Source organism: Coregonus lavaretus (assembly GCF_964263955.1).
Source record: "Coregonus lavaretus genome assembly, contig: HAP1_SCAFFOLD_4158, whole genome shotgun sequence".
NCBI lineage: Eukaryota > Metazoa > Chordata > Actinopteri > Salmoniformes > Salmonidae > Coregonus > Coregonus lavaretus.
In genome coordinates, this window is record NW_028156725.1 from 31,643 (window position 1) to 53,313 (window position 21,671).

General features: G+C 43.1%; 1 protein-coding gene across 1 annotated transcript; it reads left to right on the forward strand.

Annotated features, from left to right (window-relative positions):
* Positions 1 to 4,022: 4,022 nt before the first annotated feature.
* LOC311126041 (sodium/potassium-transporting ATPase subunit beta-233-like) lies at positions 4,023 to 21,667 on the forward strand. Its single transcript, XM_084200069.1, has 6 exons — positions 4,023 to 4,305; positions 7,986 to 8,114; positions 14,679 to 14,834; positions 16,858 to 17,048; positions 18,621 to 18,704; positions 20,632 to 21,667. Exons 1-6 carry the CDS (start codon positions 4,212 to 4,214, stop codon positions 20,890 to 20,892), a joined length of 915 nt encoding a protein of 304 aa, XP_084056195.1. The 5' UTR covers positions 4,023 to 4,211; the 3' UTR covers positions 20,893 to 21,667.
* Positions 21,668 to 21,671: the final 4 nt, after the last annotated feature.

Sequence of the window (21,671 nt, forward strand, 5' to 3'; positions counted from 1 at the left end):
TCTAATGTACTGAATAACCTACTATAGGATGTGGTTCTAATGTATCATCAGGAGCATGCCCAGGCGTTGTAGGGACGTGGAGGCCACACACACTACTGAGCCTCATTTTGACTTGTTTTAAGGACATTACATCAAAGTTGGATCAGCCTGTAGTGTGGTTTTCCACTTTAATTTTGAGGGTGACTCCAAATCCAGACCTCCATGGGTTGATACATTTGATTTCCATTGATCATTTTTGTGTGATTTTGTTGTCAGCACATTCAACTATGTAAAGAAAAAAGTATTTAATAAGATTATTTCATTCATTCAGATCTAGGATGTGTTATTTTAGTGTTCCCTTTATTTTTTTGAGCAGTTTATATTTAAAATTATTTGATGAAACATTGAATTTGGCCATTGAAATTAACCCATAGAAGCACATTGAATAACAGATTCATACATGGAAAAACAGATAGTCCCAAAAAAAAATATCAAAAGGAAGTGTCTGTCCTACCCTATACAGGGGGGGAAAGTATTTAGTCAGCCACCAATTGTGCAAGTTCTCCCACTTAAAAAGATGAGAGAGGCCTGTAATTTTCATCATAGGTACACGTCAACTATGACAGACAAATTGAGGAAAGAAAATCCAGAAAATCACATTGTAGGATTTTTAATGAATTTATTTGCAAATTATGGTGGAAAATAAGTATTTGGTCACCTACAAACAAGCAAGATTTCTGGCTCTCACAGACCTGTAACTTCTTCTTTAAGAGGCTCCTCTGTCCTCCACTCGTTACCTGTATTAATGGCACCTGTTTGAACTTGTTATCAGTATAAAATCATAAACTTGTTATCAGTATGTCTCCTGAGTGGCGCAGTGGTCTAAGGCACTGCATCACAGTGCTAACTGTGCCACTAGAGATCCTGGTTCGAATCCAGGCTCTGTCGCAGCGTCGTCCAGGGTAGGGGAGGGAATGGCCGGCAGGGATGTAGCTCAGTTGATAGAGCATGGCGTTTGCAACGCCAGGGTTGTAGGTTCGATTCCCACAGGGGGCCAGTATAAAAAAAAAAAAATGTATTCACTAACTGTAAGTCGCTCTGGATAAGAGCATCTGCTAAATGACTAAAAATGTAAAAATAAAAGACACCTGTCTACAACCTCAAACAGTCACACTCCAAACTCCACTATGGCCAAGACCAAAGGACACCAGAAACAAAATTGTAGACCTGCACCAGGCTGGGAAGACTGAATCTGCAATAGGTAAGCAGCTTGGTTTGAAGAAATCAACTGTGGGAGCAATTATTAGGAAATGGAAGACATACAAGACCACTGATAATCTCCCTCGATCTGGGGCTCCACGCAAGATCTCACCCCGTGGGGTCAAAATGATCACAAGAACGGTGAGCAAAAATCCCAGAACCACACGGGGGGACCTAGTGAATGACCTTCAGAGAGCTGGGACCAAAGTAACAAAGCCTACCATCAGTAACACACTATGCCGCCAGGGACTCAAATCCTGCAGTGCCAGACGTGTCCCCCTGCTTAAGCCAGTACATGTCCAGGCCCGTCTGAAGTTTGCTAGAGTGCATTTGGATGATCCAGAAGAGGATTGGGAGAATGTCATATGGTCAGATGAAACAAAAATATAACTTTTTGGTAAAAACTCAACTCGTCGTGTTTGGAGGACAAAGAATGCTGAGTTGCATCCAAAGAACACCATACCTACTGTGAAGCATGGGGGTGGAAACATCATGCTTTGGGGCTGTTTTTCTGCAAAGGGACCAGGACGACTGATCCGTGTAAAGGAAAGAATGAATGGGGCCATGTATCGTGAGATTTTGAGTGAAAACCTCCTTCCATCAGCAAGGGCATTGAAGATGAAACGTGGCTGGGTCTTTCAGCATGACAATGATCCCAAACACACCGCCCGGGCAACGAAGGAGTGGCTTCGTAAGAAGCATTTCAAGGTCCTGGAGTGGCCTAGCCAGTCTCCAGATCTCAACCCCATAGAAAATCTTTGGAGGGAGTTGAAAGTCTGTGTTGCCCAGCGACAGCCCCAAAACATCACTGCTCTAGAGGAGATCTGCATGGAGGAATGGGCCAAAATACCAGCAACAATGTGTGAAAACCTTGTGAAGACTTACAGAAAACGTTTGACTTGTGTCATTGCCAACAAAGGGTATACAACAAAGTATTGAGAAACTTTTGTTATTGACCAAATACTTATTTTCCATCATAATTTGCAAATAAATTCATAAAAAATCCTACAATGTGATTTTCTGGATTTCTCATTTTGTCTGTCATAGTTGACGTGTACCTATGATGAAAATTACAGGCCTCTCTCATCTTTTTAAGTGGGAGAACTTGCACAATTGGTGGCTGACTAAATACTTTTTCCCCCCACTGTATATACAAAAGTATGTGGACACCCCTTCAAATTACTGGATTCGGCTATTTCAGCCACACCCGCTGCTGACAGGTGGATAAAATCGAGCACACAGCCATGGAATCTCCATAGACAAACATTGGTAGTAGAATGTATAGCACTTTGTGACATCTGCTGATGTAAAAAGGGGCTTTATATATAAATACATTTGATTGATTGAATGGCCTTACTGAAGAGCTCAGTGACTTTCAACGTGGCACCCGTCATAGGATGTCAACAAGTCCGTTCGTCAAATTTCTGCCCCTGCTAGAGCGGCTGTAAGTAGCTGTAACTGTAAGTGCTGTTATTGTGAAGTGGAAACGTCTAGGAGCAACAACGGCTCAGCCGCGAAGTGGTAGGCCACACATGCTCACAGAACGGGACCGCCGACTGCTGAAGCACGTAGCGCGTAGAAATCATCTGTCCTCGGTTGCAACACTCCCTACCGAGTTCCAAACTGCCTCTGGAGCTTAATGAAATGGGTTTCCATGGCCAAACCTAAGATCACCACGCACACACTGGAAGACAAATTCACCTTTCAGCAGGACAATAATCTAAAACACAAGGCCAAATATACACTGGAGTTGGTTACCAAGGCGACATTGACTGTTTGTGAGGGGAGTAGTTACAGTTTTGACTTAAATCAGCTTGAAAATATTTGGCAAGACTTGAAAATGGCTGAATAGCAATGAACAACCAACTTAACAGAGCTTGAAGAATTGTTTAAAGAATAATGTGCAAATATTGTACAATCCAGTTGTACCTAGAAAGAGTCACAGCTATAATCGCTGCCAAAGGTGATTCTAACATGTATTGACTGAGGGGTGTGAATACTGTATTTCATTTTCAATACATTTGCTAACATTTCTAAACACATGTTTTCACTTTGTTATTTTGGAGTATTGTGTGTAGATAGATGGGTGATTTAAAAAAAAAAAAAATATTTAATCCATTTTGAATTAAGGCTGTAACACAACAACATTTTGAATAAGTCGAGGGGTATGAATACTTTCTGAAAGCACTATGTCAGCCCATTTCCCAGGATTTCTAAAGCCATTCCTGACCAGTGCTCTGACCAGGAGACACTCCATGGTGCCCAGAGAATTTCCTGACCAGGAGACACTGCATAGAGCCCAGAGTATTTCCACAAAGCTATTGCCACAGTTACTTAATTTAGCTAAATAAATAAGTTATTACGTTATTATATAAGACCTTACCGTTTTGAATCTTTCTCTCATATGTCGTGACCTGTTCAATAATAAGGGTAGGGGCTGCCATATCTTTATGAACAGCTTTGTTGAGAATTAACCCAAGAAAAAAGTACCAAAGTACAAAGTTAACTCCTGAAATAAAAGCACTTTTAACACGTGATGCCAAAATAGAACTCCAAGAATGATCATAGAATGCTGCGGTGCTTTTGACATCGACATAGAATCAGAATGTTATTGTAGTTTTAGAATTCTACCATTTGTGTTCTCACGATTTCGTTTTGAACCGCCTGCCTACCGTCTTTTCATGGGGCAGTGGGCATAGCAGTCGCCCCCCCTGCATACGATTCTTACGCAAAAGGATGACTGTTTGTGATTTGCCAGAGTTAGCCCTCCCCGCCTTCTCTTTGTAGGTAACTTATTACAAGAGTTTGCGGGCGGAGTCGGTTACCGTGAGAGATCAATTGTGTGGGGTACAATAGGGAGAGCCGGGTACGACGCTGTCCTTTACTCTTCTGTACAGGGGACAGTTTGGGAATCTGGTACCTAAGCCCATTAGAGCACATTAATTGAAAAGGGAAATTAAAAAGCAAAAAATATGTCGGCAAATAAAGATGGAGACGGAGGATGGAAGAGCTTTCTGTGGAATTCGGAGAGGAAGGAATTTCTAGGACGCACGGGTGGCAGTTGGTGTAAGTACATAAATCCGTAATAAGCTACTTTTGGGGGGATATTAACTAGAGGATAAGAATGGTAAGAGCCTGTTGTTTCCAGAAGTCCGTGTATCCCTCTGAATATTGTCAAGGCACGGAGGGCTCCAGACTCGTTCCCCATTTCCTGATCGGCAAAATACAGCACCAGTTAGATTTGACTTGTAGCATGGTGTCGTGACTTTCACTTTCAACGGAAAAGCACACGAAAAACACATTCAATTCATTAAACTGTGAAATAGACTATAAACAACTCATCTGTAAAATAACCTTACTAACCTATCGATGGGATAATATTACAATAAACCTAACGAAAATCCGGACCGTCTAAAGGGCGTTTTCATATTTTCAAACTTTTCGGGCCAGTGAACGTTAATTATGTCCCTATTCGTTATTAGACTAAACCGGATCGATCATGTATACATTAGTGAAAGCAAGAGGCTCTCTCTGTGTCATTTGCCAAAGAGGTCATTTTGAAGGACATAGCTAGCTAATTGACATTCTATGGTGGGATTCCGGAGTGTTGGATTGCAACTAACATGGGCTTGTCTTGCCAAAATGGCATACTTGTTTCTGGTGTCACATAGTTAGCCTAGATTGGATCAAATTTATAAAGTTGATAAATATGAATTGCTTTCTTTCTCTGAACAAAATAATGTGCCAAATGACAGAGGAACATCCATAATCTCGGTAATGAGCTGTTTAATCCCAATACTAAATGTTTCATAGGCATCCCAGTTCAAGGTTAGTCAAGGTGATCAGTCCTTTTAGCCTGAAACTGCTCTCATTGTTTTGAACCGAGAGAATCTAATGTAAATGTAGCCAACTATGAGCATTGATTTACCAATAAGCGATTTATCTTCTCTCCCGGGAGCTTGTAACGTCGTAACGCAGTGGCATCGAGGTTACACCGTTAGCTTTTCGCTCGGCATTGGAGCCGGAGACCTGTTGCGGTTGGTAGTTATCAACATTTGGTTTTATCTCTACATAGGAAGAGGAAGCTCACGACTCACATCCTCCGTCTCTACGGCCCGGTAGAAACCGTTTTTCTTTTAGCAGGCAGCTACTGCTAACAATGTGTTGCTTAGCTAATTCAATTCCTCGAGTTCACATAGGCTACCGTTTGGCGATTATTACAACTCTGTACCGGTACCCCCTGTGTATAGCCTCGCTACTGTTATTTTACTGCTGCTCTTTAATTATTTTTTATTTTTTATTTTTTACTTATCTATTGTCTACTTAACACTTATTTTTCTTAAAACTGCATTGTTGGTTAAGGGCTTGTAATTTGCATTTCACGGTAAGGTCTACACCTGTTGTATTCAGCGCATGTGACGAATAACATTTGATTTGATTTCTCCCATATTTTATTTTATTTTAGCACAAGTAGTTTCAGTAGTTATCTACACCTCTATATGGCAAAACAGTTATTAACTACTGAAAACATGACCTAGATTTTGAATTTAGTTCAACTAACACCAAACGACTGCAAAATGTAGTTTAATTACTAGTTGAACTATATGTAGTTCACTACTACCCAACACCGGTTGTTTTGACCCAAGGTTAATGGCAGAAGGGTTGATTTACTATAGGCCAGGGGGTCACCTTCACAAGCAGGGAGAGAAAGTAACTTCTCTGGCCACACCTTTCTCTGCTTGTCTGTCTGCCTAGCCACATGGCCCACACCTGTCTCTGCCTGCCTGCTTGTTTAGCCACGCCTGTCTCTGCCTGCAGGCTGTGGTGGTGGTGGTGGTGGTGGGGGAGGGGAGGTGAGGTGAGGTGTGAGTTTGGGGATGTTTGTGGGCTAAATGAGGCTGACAGAGGAAAGGGACTGGTGACCGTCGACAATGACCCAGACTGATCCATCCTGCTAGACTGGAAGTGTTGTTGCCCGTATGTATAGTTAGAGTAGAGAAGTGTAGAGTTAGAGCAGAGAAGTGTAGAGTTAGAGTTAACTCCTGAGTGGCGCAGTGGTCTAAGGCACTGCATCGCAGTGCTAACTGTGCCACTAGAGATCCTGGTTCAAATCCAGGCTCTGTCGCAGCCGGCCGCGACCGGGAGACTCATGGGCGGCGCACAATTGGCCCAGCGTCGTCCAGGGTAGGGGAGGGAATGGCCGGCAGGGATGTAGCTCAGTTGATAGAGCATGGCGTTTGCAACGGCAGGGTTGTGGGTTTGTTTCCCACGGGGGGCCAGTATAAAAAAAATATGTATTCACTAACTGTAAGTCGCTCTGGATAAGAGCGTCTGCTAAATGACTAAAATGTAAATTTAGAGGAGAAGTGTAGAGTTAGAGGAGAGAATTGTAGAGGGAGAGTTAGAGTAGAGAAGTGTAGAGTTTAGAGTTAGAGAAGTGTAGAAGAAAAGACGAGTAGTGAAGTATGCTTTAGTAGTATATGTGTGGGGAAGTGTGCTTTAGTAGGGTAGTCAAGTCTGGTGCGGCACGTCGCCTAGCGGTTAAGATGGTTTGGGCAGTAACCGAAAGGTTTCTGGTTCGAATCTCTGAGCTGACTAGGTGAAAAATCTGTCAATGTGCCCTTGAGCAAGGAAGTTAACCCTAATTGCTCATGTAAGTCACTCTGGGTAAGAGTGTCTGCTAAATGACTAACATGTAAATAGAATGTAAATGGTCTAGTAGTGTTGTGTAGTGTGTTCTGGTAGGGTAGTATGTTACACTAGCTTCCCATATGGTCTAGTGGTTAGGATACCTGGTTTTCACCCAGGTGGCCCGGGTTCAACTCCTGGTATGGGAACTCACATCTTGTGGTCCTCTGTAGCTCAATTGGTAGAGCATGGCGCTTGTAACGCAAGGGTAGTGGGTTCGATCCCCGGGACCACCCATACGTAAAAATATATGCACACATGACTGTAAGTTGCTTTGGATAAAAGCGTCTGCTAAATGGCATATTATTATATAGTAGGGTAGTGTATTCTAGTAGGGTAGGGTAGTGTATTCTAGTAGGGTAGGGTAGGGTATTCTAGTAGGGTAGGGTAGTCTAATGAATGTGCTTCAACAGGTTCTGTTTCTGCCCTGGCATTAACAGCAGAGGAAGGATTAAATACACGGTGGAGGGTGCACTAAAGGTGACAGTCAGTTCAGAGAAAGTAAAACCGTAGAGAGGTTTAGTTCCAGGAAGATTAACGCTCTTTATGCATCTTACAGGGATTTAGACTGTTTTTTTTTGCAATTAAATAAATAAATAATTGAATTATTTCTCGTATTGGATCATAAGCATTTGTAATGACAGCATAAATTTAGTTTAGATAAGCAGACGTTTGGTTTGTTTTTTAGCCATTTGGAAAGTGATTTTGTTAGACATGTCCATTAGTTACTGAGCTGGGAGGCAAAGGAGGACACACTGAATTAGATTTAATAGAGATCCCTCTAACCCCATAATAAATCTATGGTTAAAGGACATAACATCAAACTTCCTTTTCTGTATTTTGTTGGTTATTTGAATTATAGCTAGCTAGCCCTGGTAGGATGAATCTATATGATGATGATGGGGAACGCTGGAGTATTATTGTCAGTCACCTCAAGGTCCACTTCACCCAGTCATAGAGATCTGCTAATAAACTATATGCATATCAGTACACCATCTACTACTAATATAAAGCATATGTCCATTTGTAATGAAACCCTTCTCTCTTTCTCTCCCCAGTTAAAATCTTGTTGTTCTACCTGATCTTCTATGGATGCTTGGCCGGGATTTTCATTGGGACCATCCAGGCCCTGCTGCTAACCCTTAGTAACTACAAACCCACCTACCAGGACAGAGTCGCCCCACCAGGTAAAGACTGCTCCACTCCCCTTATACTGCTTTAAGCTGCTTTACGCTGCTTTACGTTACGTTATACTGCGTTATAATGCTTTATGTTGCTCTATACTGCTTTATACTGCTTTATGCTGCTTTATGTTACATTATACTGCTTTATACTGCTTTAAGTTGCTTAATACTGCTCTATACTGCGTTACGCTGCTTTATACTGCTTTAGGCTGCTTTATACTGCTTTAGGCAATATCCTTTTGTCATTTTGTTAAGTGGGATTCCCATCAGAAGCTACTAAAGTGTCAAGGTATGAGGTGGCAGTGATTCCTCCTCCTCCAGTGATTGAGGAATTAAATAAAAGTGGGTCTCCAGTCTCCAGATGTCCTCTTTTATTCTCTATTGTTCCTCAATCAGGGGGGAGGCCGATGACATCACGGATTCCCATCGGACCAACTCCTTGAAGTTTGCAGTTGTCTAAAAACACAATTTACCCTTTAGTATGTGTACTTTCATGTATTTATTATACTTGGGATATCACTTTTCAACAGTACATGTAAAAAATAATCGCTGGAGGAAGTCTTTCAATCTTCAGTCATAACACTGTTTGCTGTATTGAGTTAGCTCAGTGGAACAGATTTAAACCAATTGTAATTAAAGGATTATAACTGTGTAGTAAATGGGTTTTACAGAGAACATTTCTACTAGTGTACATAAATGGAACTAGAACAATGATTGAAACATATATGCCTAGCAAGTAGCTAAAGTTAATAATAATCATCTTGAAGGCCTAGATAACCTCATATCATTAAGAGCATATTTGAATAGGCTTTTATCAGGATCAACCATAATGCTTTGGGCTTCAGTTAAGGGCTTCTATCATGTTGTTATTTTGGCTCGGTCGGTGAAGCATTGTGGCTACTGGGCCGCTTTATGTGGTTGACTGTTTATTTCCAAGGTTTCTGTCAAAACCTGCTCCTGAACGCCGCCTCCTCCCCACTGAAGGTCCCTCTGACCTCTGACAGCTTCAGACATTTTGTCCTTCGCTCTTCCTCCTCCCCTCTTCCTCCTCCCTGCCTGCCTGTCTGTCAGCTTCCCTCCGCAGGCTTCAGCTCTGGGAAACACAGCACTTCACTATTTTTACTGGGACTCAACTGCCTGTCTGTTCATGAATACATCTTTGGGAATTAATTTTAACATCGTGTGCAGGGCGGCTCATATGAGCCTGGAAATGGCAGTGGTGTTTTTATTTTATTTCATAAGGTGGAGTCAGAGAATCAACCCTGTAAGCGTGTTTGGAGAAATCCTTTCTGTAATCTTTTGAAGGCACGTTTAAAGAGACGCAACAGTGCAGCCTGTTGTATTATAAGTTACAGCTGCTGTTGCTTCCTTAATATGACTGGGAGTACATTTTTAATATCTCTCTCTCGCTTTCTCTCGCTCTCTCTCAGCCCTGCCTCCTGCGCCAAGGCCCATTTGCACAGCACACACTGTTGCCCAGGTGGTATTTTTAGCAGCCATTTTAAAGACTGGCACCATCACATGGGCCTGTTTGCCCTGTTGGCCATTTAGTTGTGGAGTGTCATGAGCTGAAGTGAGTTTCCATTGGTGGCCAGATAAAGGAAGGAGAAAGTCCCACCTCTCATTCTGAGGCTAAAAGTTTCCATTGTGACTGAAGAGCACGTGAGGCTGACGGGTGGGGGGAGGGGCAGGGAGACTTTCACGAGCCGGGGCTGGAAGTAAAACAGCTATATTGAACATTTGACTCCCCATAACATGTGCTAGGAAAAATATTTTGAGTAGCATTAAGCTTTAAGACGTGAACGGTTGGTTTTCATTGAGGTCTTATGCAATAGACACTGGATGAGGATTCATATTTGGATGTTGAAGAAAGAGCGTGGTTAAAGAAACACAGTGACGTTTCCTCTCTCGTCTCCTCCTCCCCTCTCTCTCTCTGTCTCTCTCTCTCTCTCTGTCTCTCTCTCTCTGTCTCGCTCTCTCTCTCTCTCTCTCTCTCTCTGTCTGTCTGTCTGTCTCTCTCTCTCTCTCTCTCTCTCTCTCTCTGGCTGTGTTTTTGTTCTACCGTAAGTTATTTTTAGTGCTACATTTACATTGATTACTGCATTGTTGGGTTTGGAGTTTGCAAGAAAGGCATTTCACTGTATTTGCGCACGTGACTTTAAAACTTGAAACTTGCCACACCTAGCTGGGACCCTGTGTGTTCACCAGGGCTGTATGTCTGTGGAAAATTACTGCCACGGTTTACCCAGAACCCAGCTGAAGAGCGCTAGTAGACACCCAGGGGGGCGGAGGTTTTTGTATCATTTTATGAACCCTAACCCTAACAAAAATGCATTAATGGGTAACCATCATTTATAGCAAAACATCTTTTTTTATTTAGTGTCAAAGAAAGTCACTTAATTCAGGATTATATATGCCTATGTTGGTATATATACAGATATTTTTTGGGTGTTGGTAGATATATTTTATATATATATATATATATATATATATATGTTGAAAAAAATAAAAGGAACCCACTTTCGTTTTCCAGATTATCTTTGATTCCTCCACATATACCCCCCCCCCCCATTCATTTAGTTGGACTGTGAAGCTAAAACGTTTAATTTGGCTCTATACTCCAGCATTTTGGATTTGAGATCAAATGTTTTATATGAAGCGACACTGCAGGATGCCACCTTTTATTTTCATATGAATCTGTTTCATCATTTAGAAATGAAAGCACTTTATGTATCTGGTCCCCCCAGGTTAAGGCCATTGCACCAATAACCGAAAGGTCGCAGGTTTGAATCCCAGAGCTGGCAAGGTAGAAAAATCTGCTGTTCTGCCCTTGAGCAAGGTAGTTAACAACAACTGCTCACCGGACGCCGATGACGTGGATTAAAGCAGCCCCCCGCACCTCTCTGATTCGGAGGGGTTGGGTAACTGACTAGGTATCCCCTTACCACTTATAGTGTATAACATATAGTCCAAAGTTAAATATTGGTCCTATATTCCTGGCAGGCAATGGCTTTATCAAGCACAAGAGAAGCATTCATTGTGTACATATCTACCTCAAATACCTCATAACTCTGCACATTGATCTGGTACTGGTATTCCCTGTATATAGCTCCACATTGATCTGGTACTGGTACTCCCTGTATATAGCTCCACATTGATCTGGTACTGGTACTCCCTGTATATATCTCCACATTGATCTGGTACTGGTACTCCCTGTATATAGCTCCACATTGATCTGGTACTGGTACTCCCTGTATATAACTCCACATTGATCTGGTACTTCCTGTATATAGCTCCACATTGATCTGGTACTGGTACTTCCTGTATATAGCTCCACATTGATCTGGTACTGATACTCCCTGTATATAGCTCCACATTGATCTCGTATTGGTACTCCCTGTATATAGCTCCACATTGATCTGGTACTGGTACTCCCTGTATATAGGTCCACATTGATCTGGTACTGGTACTCCCTGTATATAGCTCCACATTGATCTGGTACTGGTACTCCCTGTATATAGCTCCACATTGATCTGGTACTGGTACTCCCTGTATATAGCTCCATTCTTGTGTATTTTAATTTATTCCTGTTTTGTTACTATTTTTACTCTGCGTCGTTGGGAAGGGCTCGTAAGCAAGCATTTCACAGTGAAGTCTAACCAGTTGTATTCTGCGCATTTCACAAATAACAATTTGATCTGATTTGATTACAAAGTTGTTGAATGCTTGTGCAGTTTGTTTTGGTTGTGTTTCAGATCATTTTGTGGCCAATAGAAATTCATGTTAAAATAATGTTTAGTGTCATTTTGGAGTCATTTTTTTAAAACTGTAAATAAGAATAGAATATGTTTCTGAACACTTCTACATTCATGTGGATGCTACCATGGTTACGGATAATCATGAATGAATCGTGAATAATGATGAGTGAGAATGTTACAGAGGCATAAATATCATACCCCCCCCCCCCCCCTCCCCTGTTATTGGTATTGGTGAGAGCATGTTTTGGTGGCATGATGTCTGTAACCAGGTTTCCATCCAATCTTTGTATGCGAGTAAAGTACATGTCGGATATAAAATGTCAAAATGTTTTTTCTATCTTCCAAATGTCGACAAAACAAATATGCCAGACAAGGTGGGATATCTCTGTGTCGGTAAAATTTATTTTGCTTGAAATGCCGGTGGAAACGCTTTTATGCGCAAATTTCTATGTAATAACCATCATATCCGAAATATACTTGGAGTCACGCGATGACATGTGGCCCCTCCCACTAGGACTCAGGAAAGCATCAGTTTATTAGGCTACATATTAAATAAGTTATGAAGAACTTCACAGGGTGGCGAAAGTGCACGGTGATGAGCTTGATGCTCATTTTCAATAAATATCGAGGGTCTTATTCTGGTGACATGATGTTCGATGCTTGGCTGCCGTTTGACAAATAAAAATAATCTCTCTCTTTTGTCCATAATAATCTCATCATGTAGGCTGTACCCGCACCGTATCTGCCAGCGGTTGGCTACAGCGCAGTAGGCTGACCCTAACCCCACACCGTATCTGCCAGCGGTTGGCTACAGCGCAGTAGGCTAACCCTAACCCCACACCGTATCTGCCAGCGGTTGGCTACAGCGCAGTAGGCTGACCCTAACCCCACACCGTATCTGCCAGCGGTTGGCTACAGCGCAGTAGGCTAACCCTAACCCCACACCGTATCTGCCAGCGGTTGGCTACAGCGCAGTAGGCTAACCCTAACCCCACACCGTATCTGCCAGCGGTTGGCTACAGCGCAGTAGGCTGACCCTAACCCCGCACCGTATCTGCCAGCGGTTGGCTACAGCGCAGTAGGCTAACCCTAACCCCGCACCGTATCTGCCAGCGGTTGGCTACAGCGCAGTAGGCTAACCCTAACCCCACACCGTATCTGCCAGCGGTTGGCTACAGCGCAGTAGGCTAACCCTAACCCCACACCGTATCTGCCAGCGGTTGGCTACAGCGCAGTAGGCTAACCCTAACCCCACACCGTATCTGCCAGCGGTTGGCTACAGCGCAGTAGGCTAACCCTAACCCCACACTGTATCTGCCAGCGGTTGGCTACAGCGCATGTGCCTATACCAGAGAGGGCACATTCGCTATAGAAAAAAAAAAAAACGGTGACATAAAGTGCTTTTATTTCTAAACGGTAAAACAGATATGTATGAAAATACCCTAAAATAAAAGGTGACATTTTGTACTGTCGTTTCCGATTTTAAAAAATGTGATCTCAAATCCAAAATGCTGGCGTAAGAGCCAAATTAAAGGTTTTAGCTTCACTGTCAAAATAAATACATAGTGGAGTGTATGACCCTATTTAATACCGTCTCAACCTGGCAGTACTTCCTCTATGACCCTATTTAATACCGTCTCCACCTGGCAGTACTTCCTCTATAACCCTATTTAAAACCCTCTCAACCTGGCAGTACTTCCTATTTAAAACCCTCTCGACCTGGCAGTACTTCCTCTACAACCCTATTTAAAACCCTCTCAACCTGGCAGTACTTCCTATTTAAAACCCTCTCGACCTGGCAGTAATTCCTCTATAACCCTATTTAAAACCCTCTCAACCTGGCAGTACTTCCTGTATAACCCTAATTAAAACCCTCTCAACCTGGCAGTACTTCCTATTTAAAACCCTCTCGACCTGGCAGTACTTCCTCTATAACCCTATTTAAAACCCTCTCAACCTGGCAGTACTTCCTCTATGACCCTATTTAATACCCTCTCGACCCGGCAGTACTTCCTCTATAACCCTATTTAAAACCCTCTCAACCTGGCAGTACTTCCTCAATGACTCTATTTAATACCGTCTCCACCTGGCAGTACTTCCTCTATGACCCTATTTAAAACCCTCTCGACCCGGCAGTACTTCCTCTATGACCCTATTTAATACCCTCTCGACCCGGCAGTACTTCCTCTATGACCCTATTTAAAACCCTCTCAACCCGGCAGTACTTCCTCTATGACCCTATTTAATACCCTCTCGACCCGGCAGTACTTCCTCTATGACCCTATTTAAAACCCTCTCGACCCGGCAGTACTTCCTCTATGACCCTATTTAAAACCCTCTCGACCTGGCAGTACTTCCTCTATGACCCTATTTAAAACCCTCTCGACCCGGCAGTACTTCCTCTATAACCCTATTTAAAACCCTCTCGACCCGGCAGTACTTCCTCTATGACCCTATTTAATACCCTCTCGACCCGGCAGTACTTCCTCTATGACCCTATTTAATACCCTCTCGACCCGGCAGTACTTCCTCTATAACCCTATTTAATACCCTCTCGACCCGGCAGTACTTCCTCTATGACCCTATTTAAAACCCTCTCGACCCGGCAGTACTTCCTCTATGACCCTATTTAATACCCTCTCGACCCGGCAGTACTTCCTCTATGACCCTATTTAATACCCTCTCGACCCGGCAGTACTTCCTCTATGACCCTATTTAATACCCTCTCGACCCGGCAGTACTTCCTCTATGACCCTATTTAATACCGTCTCTATCATCCATACTAACCCAGTGTGCTGTCTTCCTACAGGTCTGTCACACACCCCACGCTCTGAAAAGTTTGAGATCTCTTACGATATCAACGATGTGGAGACGTATCTGAAGTACACCAAGAGCATCAAGGAGTTCCTGGAGATGTACAATGAGGAGAAGCAGAGTGACCAGATGAAGTATGAAAACTGTGGAGGCAAGTACAGACTAGTAGAAACTAGTACAGACTAGTAGAAACTAGTAGACACTAGTACAGACTAGTACAGACTAGTAGAAACTAGTAGACACGAGTACAGACTAGTACAGACTAGTAGAAACTAGTAGACACGAGTACAGACTAGTACAGACTAGTAGAAACTAGTAGACACTAGTATAGACTAGTACAGACTAGTAGAAACTAGTAGACACTAGTATAGACTAGTACAGACTAGTAGAAACTAGTATACACTAGTATAGACTAGTAGAAACTAGTAGACACTAGTACAGACTAGTACAGACTAGTAGAAACTAGTACAGACTAGTACAGACTAGTAGAAACTAGTAGACACTAGTACAGACTAGTACAGACTAGTAGAAACTAGTAGACACTAGTACAGACTAGTACAGACTAGTAGAAACTAGTATACACTAGTATAGACTAGTAGAAACTAGTAGACACTAGTACAGACTAGTACAGACTAGTAGACACTAGTATAGACTAGTACAGACTAGTAGACACTAGTATAGACTAGTACAGACTAGTACAGACTAGTAGAAACTAGTAGACACTAGTATAGACTAGTACAGACTAGTAGAAACTAGTAGACACTAGTATAGACTAGTACAGACTAGTAGAAACTAGTATACACTTATATAGACTGAGTGGCGCAGTGGTCTAAGGCACTGCATCGCAGTGCAAACTGTGCCACTAGAGATCCTGGTTCGAATCCAGGCTCTGTCGCAGCCGGCCGCGACCGGGAGACTCATGGGTGGCGCTCAATTTGTCCAGGGTAGGGGAGGGAATGGCCGGCAGGGATGTAGCTCAGTTGATATGGCATTTGCAACGCCAGGGTTGTGGGTTCACTTCCCACGGGGGGCCAGTATAAAAAAAATTATGTATTCACTAACTGTAAGTCGCTCTGGATAAGAGCGTCTGCTAAATGACTAAAATGTATAGACTAGTAGACACTATCAGTACCTGCACTGTGTCCCAAATACCACCCTATTCCCTTTATAGTGCACTACTTAGGACTAGGGCACTAAATAGGGAATAGGGTGCCATTTGGGATGCAGGTCTGGAATAGTAGTGAATGGGTATGCATGGCTTGGGAATGTCAATATGCCACGCAATATAATGTCTGATTTTATAATTGGGTGATTGATTGAATTTATGTTGGGTGTTTAATATTGTAAAAGGTTAATTGTTGAGGCGGCAGGTAGCTTAGTGGTTAACAGTGTTGTGCCAGTAACCGGAAGGTCGCAGGTTCTAATCCCCGAGCCGACTAGGTGGAAAATCTGTTGCTGTGCCCTTGAGCAAGGCACTTAAACCTAATTGCTCATGTAAGTCGCTCTGGATAAGAGCGTCTGCTAAATGACTAAAATGTTAAACATTATTGTTTAACTTCTGGTACATCGACGTGGGGTTATTTTAAAACCAACTGAAACTGGTGTTGTCGTGTAGGTTACTTTATGAAGACGCAGACTACTGACTGTTTAATATAAAAGAATGAAAGGCTTTTACAGAACACACATGCTGGCTTAAACATTCCTAGGCTTCCGCCTGCCAGCCACCGTGCTCAACTCTGACCTCATACGTCACTGCCCAACATTAAACTACATTTTACGTAGACACTCTTATCCAGAGCGACTTACAGTTAGTGAGTGCATACATTATTTTTTCATACTGGCCCCCCGTGGGAATCGAACCCACAACCCTGGCGTTGCAAACGCCATGCTCTACCAACTGAGCTACATCCCTGCCAGCCATTCCCTACCCTGGACCAATTGTGCGCCGCCCCATGGGTCTCCTGGTCACGGCCGGCTACGACAGAGCCTGGATTCGAACCAGGATCTCTAGTGGCACAGCTAGCACTGCGATGCAGCGCCTTAGACCACTGCGCCACTCGGGAGACTACAGGCGGAGTAAGGTACCCTGTTGGGGTTTAGCTATGCTGTGTCCGGTGTCCTGTATATTGTCTGCTCAGGTGACTGATTTAATAGGTGTCTCTCTGTGCTTGTAGAATTACCTGCTACGTACCTGGACCGTGGCGAGCTGGAGAGCGACGTTGGAGTGAGGAAGGCCTGCAGGTTCCACCGGACCTGGCTGGGACCCTGCTCTGGTCTGGATGGTCAGGATGAAACCTTCGGCTTCAAGGACGGGAAACCCTGCCTGATCGCCAAGCTCAACAGGATCGTCAACTTCAGACCAAGGGTACGCACACCTGCCCCACGCTAAACCAGTTTATAGCATTGATTAACTAAACTCAAAATATTTATTTTATTTTAGGTTTGTTAAACTCCCTGTGCTACACGCAATTCAGCTTTTAGCTGCCATGTATACTGAACTGAAACTAAACCATCCTGTGATCTTATGGTATCTTATGTGTCAGAACACAGACCCTCCAGACCTGAAACATAGCCTATATTCAAGATCCTCCAAACCTGAAACATAGCCTATATTCAAGATCCTCCAAACCTGAAACATAGCCTATATTCAAGACCCCTCCAGACCTGAAACATAGCCTATATTCAAGACTCTCCAGACCTGAAACATAGCCTATATTCAAGATCCTCCAAACCTGAAACATAGCCTATATTCAAGATCCTCCAAACCTGAAACATAGCCTATATTCAAGATCCTCCAAACCTGAAACATAGCCTATATTCAAGATCCTCCAAACCTGAAACATAGCCTATATTCAAGACTCTCCAGACCTGAAACATAGCCTATATTCAAGACTCTCCAGACCTGAAACATAGCCTATATTCAAGACTCTCCAGACCTGAAACATAGCCTATATTCAAGACCCCCCCAGACCTGAAACATAGCCTATATTCAAGACTCTCCAGACCTGAAACATAGCCTATATTCAAGACTCTCCAGACCTGAAACATAGCCTATATTCAAGACCCCCCAGACCTGAAACATAGCCTATATTCAAGACTCTCCAGACCTGAAACATAGCCTATATTCAAGACCCCCCCAGACCTGAAACATAGCCTATATTCAAGACTCTCCAGACCTGAAACATAGCCTATATTCAAGACTCTCCAGACCTGAAACATAGCCTTTATTCAAGACCCCCCAGACCTGAGAGCTAGTGTGAATATATTAAAGTGAAGGACCAGTTTCTCCATGATTCTACTTCCTCTAGTTTTGTCTGTGTGGTGATAGATGTTACCACTGAGGGACACTTTACAGAAACAGTTTCAGGATGAAAAAGTGATAATGACAACAAGGTGATAATGCGTATTGGTCTGTCTGGATTAGGTTAAGGTGATAATGCTTATTGGTCTGTCTGGATTAGGTTAAGGTGATAATGCGTATTGGTCTGTCTGGGTTAGGTTAAGGTGATAATGCTTATTGGTCTGTCTGGGTTAGGTTAAGGTGATAATGCGTATTGGTCTGTCTGGATTAGGTTAAGGTGATAATGCTTATTGGTCTGTCTGGGTTAGGTTAAGGGGATAATGCATATTGGTCTGTCTGGATTAGGTTAAGGTGATAATGCTTATTGGTCTGTCTGGATTAGGTTAAGGTGATAATGCGTATTGGTCTGTCTGGGTTAGGTTAAGGTGATAATGCTTATTGGTCTGTCTGGGTTAGGTTAAGGGGATAATGCTTATTGGTCTGGGTTAGGTTAAGGTGATAATGCTTATTGGTCTGTCTGGGTTAGGTTAAGGGGATAATGCTTATTGGTCTGGGTTAGGTTAAGGTGAGAATGCTTATTGGTCTGTCTGGGTTAGGTTAAGGTGATAATGCGTATTGGTCTGGGTTTTGTTTCAGCCTCCAACCAACAATGCCTCCGTCCCTGAAGCCGGCCAGATCAGAGTCCAGCCCAACGTAATCCCCATCCACTGTCAGAACAAGGTACGCCTCACATGGCACTGGGAAGCATATCGCCAACATATAGACTGCATCCAAAAATTGCACCCTATTCCCTATATAGTGCACTACTTTTGACCAGGGTCAATAGGGTTCTGGTCTAAAGTAGTGCACTATGTAGGGAATAGGGTGCCATTTCTGATGCAACCATAACATGAACCTGTAGTTACAGTGAGGGAAAAAAGTATTTGGTCCCCTGCTGATTTTGTACGTTTGCCCACTGACAAAGAAATGATCAGTCTATAATTTTTATGGTAAGTTTATTTGAACAGTGAGAGACAGAATAACAACAAAAAAATCCAGAAAAACACATGCCAAAATGTTATAAATTGATTTGCATTTTTATGAGGGAAATAAGTATTTGACCCCCTCTCAATCAGAATGAGTTCTGGCTCCCAGGTGTCTTTTATACAGGTAACGAGCTGAGATTAGGAGCACACTCTTAAAGGGAGTGCTCCTAATCTCAGTTTGTTACCTGTATAAAAGACACCTGTCCACAGAAGCAATCAATCAATCAGATTCCAAACTCTCCACCATGGCCAAGACCAAAGAGCTCTCCAGGGATGTCAGGGACAAGATTGTAGACCTACACAAGGCTGGAATGGGCTACAAGACCATCGCCAAGCAGCTTGGTGAGAAGGTGACAACAGTTGGTGCGATTATTCGCAAATGGAAGAAACACAAAAGAACTGTCAATCTCCCTCGGTCTGGGGCTCCATGCAAGATCTCACCTCGTGGAGTTGCAATGATCATGAGAACGGTGAGGAATCAGCCCAGAACTACACGGGAGGATCTTGTCAATGATCTCAAGGCAGCTGGGACCATAGTCACCAAGAAAACAATTGGTAACACACTACGCCGTGAAGAACTGAAATCCTGCAGCGCCCGCAAGGTCCCCCTGCTCAAGAAAGCACATATACATGCCCATCTGAAGTTTGCCAATGAACATCTGAATGATTCAGAGGAGAACTGGGTGAAAGTGTTGTGGTCAGATGAGACCAAAATTGAGCTCTTTGGCATCAACTCAACTCGCCGTGTTTGGAGGAGGAGGAATGCTGCCTATGACCACAAGAACACCATCCCCTCCGTCAAACATGGAGGTGGAAACATTATGCTTTGGGGGTGTTTTCTGCTAAGGGGACAGGACAACTTCACTGCATCAAAGGGACGATGGACGGGGCCATGTACCGTCAAATCTTGGGTGAGAACCTCCTTCCCTCAGCCAGGGCATTGAAAATGGGTCGTGGATGGGTATTCCAGCATGACAATGACCCAAAACACATGGCCAAGGCAACAAAGGAGTGGCTCAAGAAGAAGCACATTAAGGTCCTGGAGTGGCCTAGCCAGTCTCCAGAAAGTCTGTGCAGGGAGCTGAAGGTTTGAGTTGCCAAACGTCAGCCTCAAAACCTTAATGACTTGGAGAAGATCTGCAAAGAGGAGTGGAACAAAATCCCTCCTGAGATGTGTGCAAACCTGGTGGCCAACTACAAGAAACGTCTGACCTCTGTGATTGCCAACAAGGGTTTTGCCACCAAGTACTAAGTCATGTTTTGCAGAGGGGTCAAATACTTATTTCCCTCATTAAAATGCAAATCAATTTATAACATTTTTGACATGCATTTTTCTGGATTCTTTTGTTGTTATTCTGTCTCTCACTGTTCAAAATAAACCTACCATTAAAATTATAGACTGATCATGTCTTTGTCAGTGGGCAAACGTACAAAATCAGCAGGGGATCAAATACTTTTTTCCCCTCACTGTATCTCACAAGCAAGCTGTCAGGGGATAAATGCTGTACTTGGTCTCTGTGTGTGCTTTTTAGATGGACATTTTGACCTTAGGAAAAAGATCCAACACTGTTCTGTTATGGCAGCCTACTAACTGTGATGTCATCCTGTCATTCTCTCTACAGAGGGAGGAGGACGCTAGCATGATTGGTGAGATCAAGTACTATGGCATGGGCATGGGGTTCCCCCTCCAATACTACCCCTACTATGGCAAGCTGCTGCACCCCCAGTACCTGCAGCCCCTGGTGGCCATCCAGTTCACCAACCTCACCTTCAACCAGGAGCTGCGTCTCGAGTGCAAAGTATACGGAGCCAACATCGACTACAGCGAGAAAGATCGCTACCAAGGACGCTTTGACGTTAAGTTCACTATCACCAATTTATGACCTCAGCTATGAAAAAATAGCACTTTTCTCTGCCCCCCCTATTTCAAAACAAGTTGATTTGGAGAAATAAAGGAGAAGAAGAAGAAAGAAAAAAAAGAGTTCAATTGAAACACGACTAGTCTTGGAACAAACTTTCATAATATACGGGACCTACACTTAATCTGTGTGCTTTAAACTGGCTTTTCTGCATCATGTCTAGGGTTAGAATGTACATTACACTGGCTTTTCTGCATCATGTCTAGGGTTAGAATGTACATTACACTGGCTTTTCTGCATCATGTCTAGGGTTAGAATGTACATTACAGGAAGAGTAGCAATAGCAAAATATTTATTCTACTGTAAATGAGAATAGTCCTTGAGCCATGGGGACATGTTCATCTATTACTGTAAATAGCAATTCCACTACTGAGATGTAGCGAGCGGTGTTTCAGTGTGTCCCCTAAGTATTCTGCCTAATGTGGTTTTCTAGATATTTTTGGAATGTCCAGTACAGTAGCGGCATAGCGGTCCTTTCCAAGCCATGTTTGTAATTTCCGTTGTCTTATGTCAGTAAGCTTTAGTGGTCCAAGGTGTGCGTATTTAAGTGTTGTGTTTCTGTGTTGTGTGTTTTTTGTGTTAATGTGAGCGTGTGGATGTGTGTTAATGTACTCTTACTAACTGAAAATACTGGCATGGTATGCTCTGATCTCTCTCTAGGTCTGATCTCTCTCTAGGTCTGTGTGTGTGACTGATGTCTCTCTAGGACTGAGTGATCGCTCTCTAGGTCTGATCTCTCAGCA

Excerpts from the sequence above, each read along its gene's own strand:
- LOC311126041 (XM_084200069.1), top strand. The coding sequence starts at position 4,212 with ATGTCGGCAAATAAAGATGGAGACGGAGGATGGAAGAGCTTTCTGTGG. Across the intron at positions 8,115-14,678 it reads GGACAGAGTCGCCCCACCAG|GTCTGTCACACACCCCACGC; the intron begins GTAAAGACTGCT and ends GTCTTCCTACAG. Across the intron at positions 14,835-16,857 it reads GAAGTATGAAAACTGTGGAG|AATTACCTGCTACGTACCTG; the intron begins GCAAGTACAGAC and ends CTGTGCTTGTAG.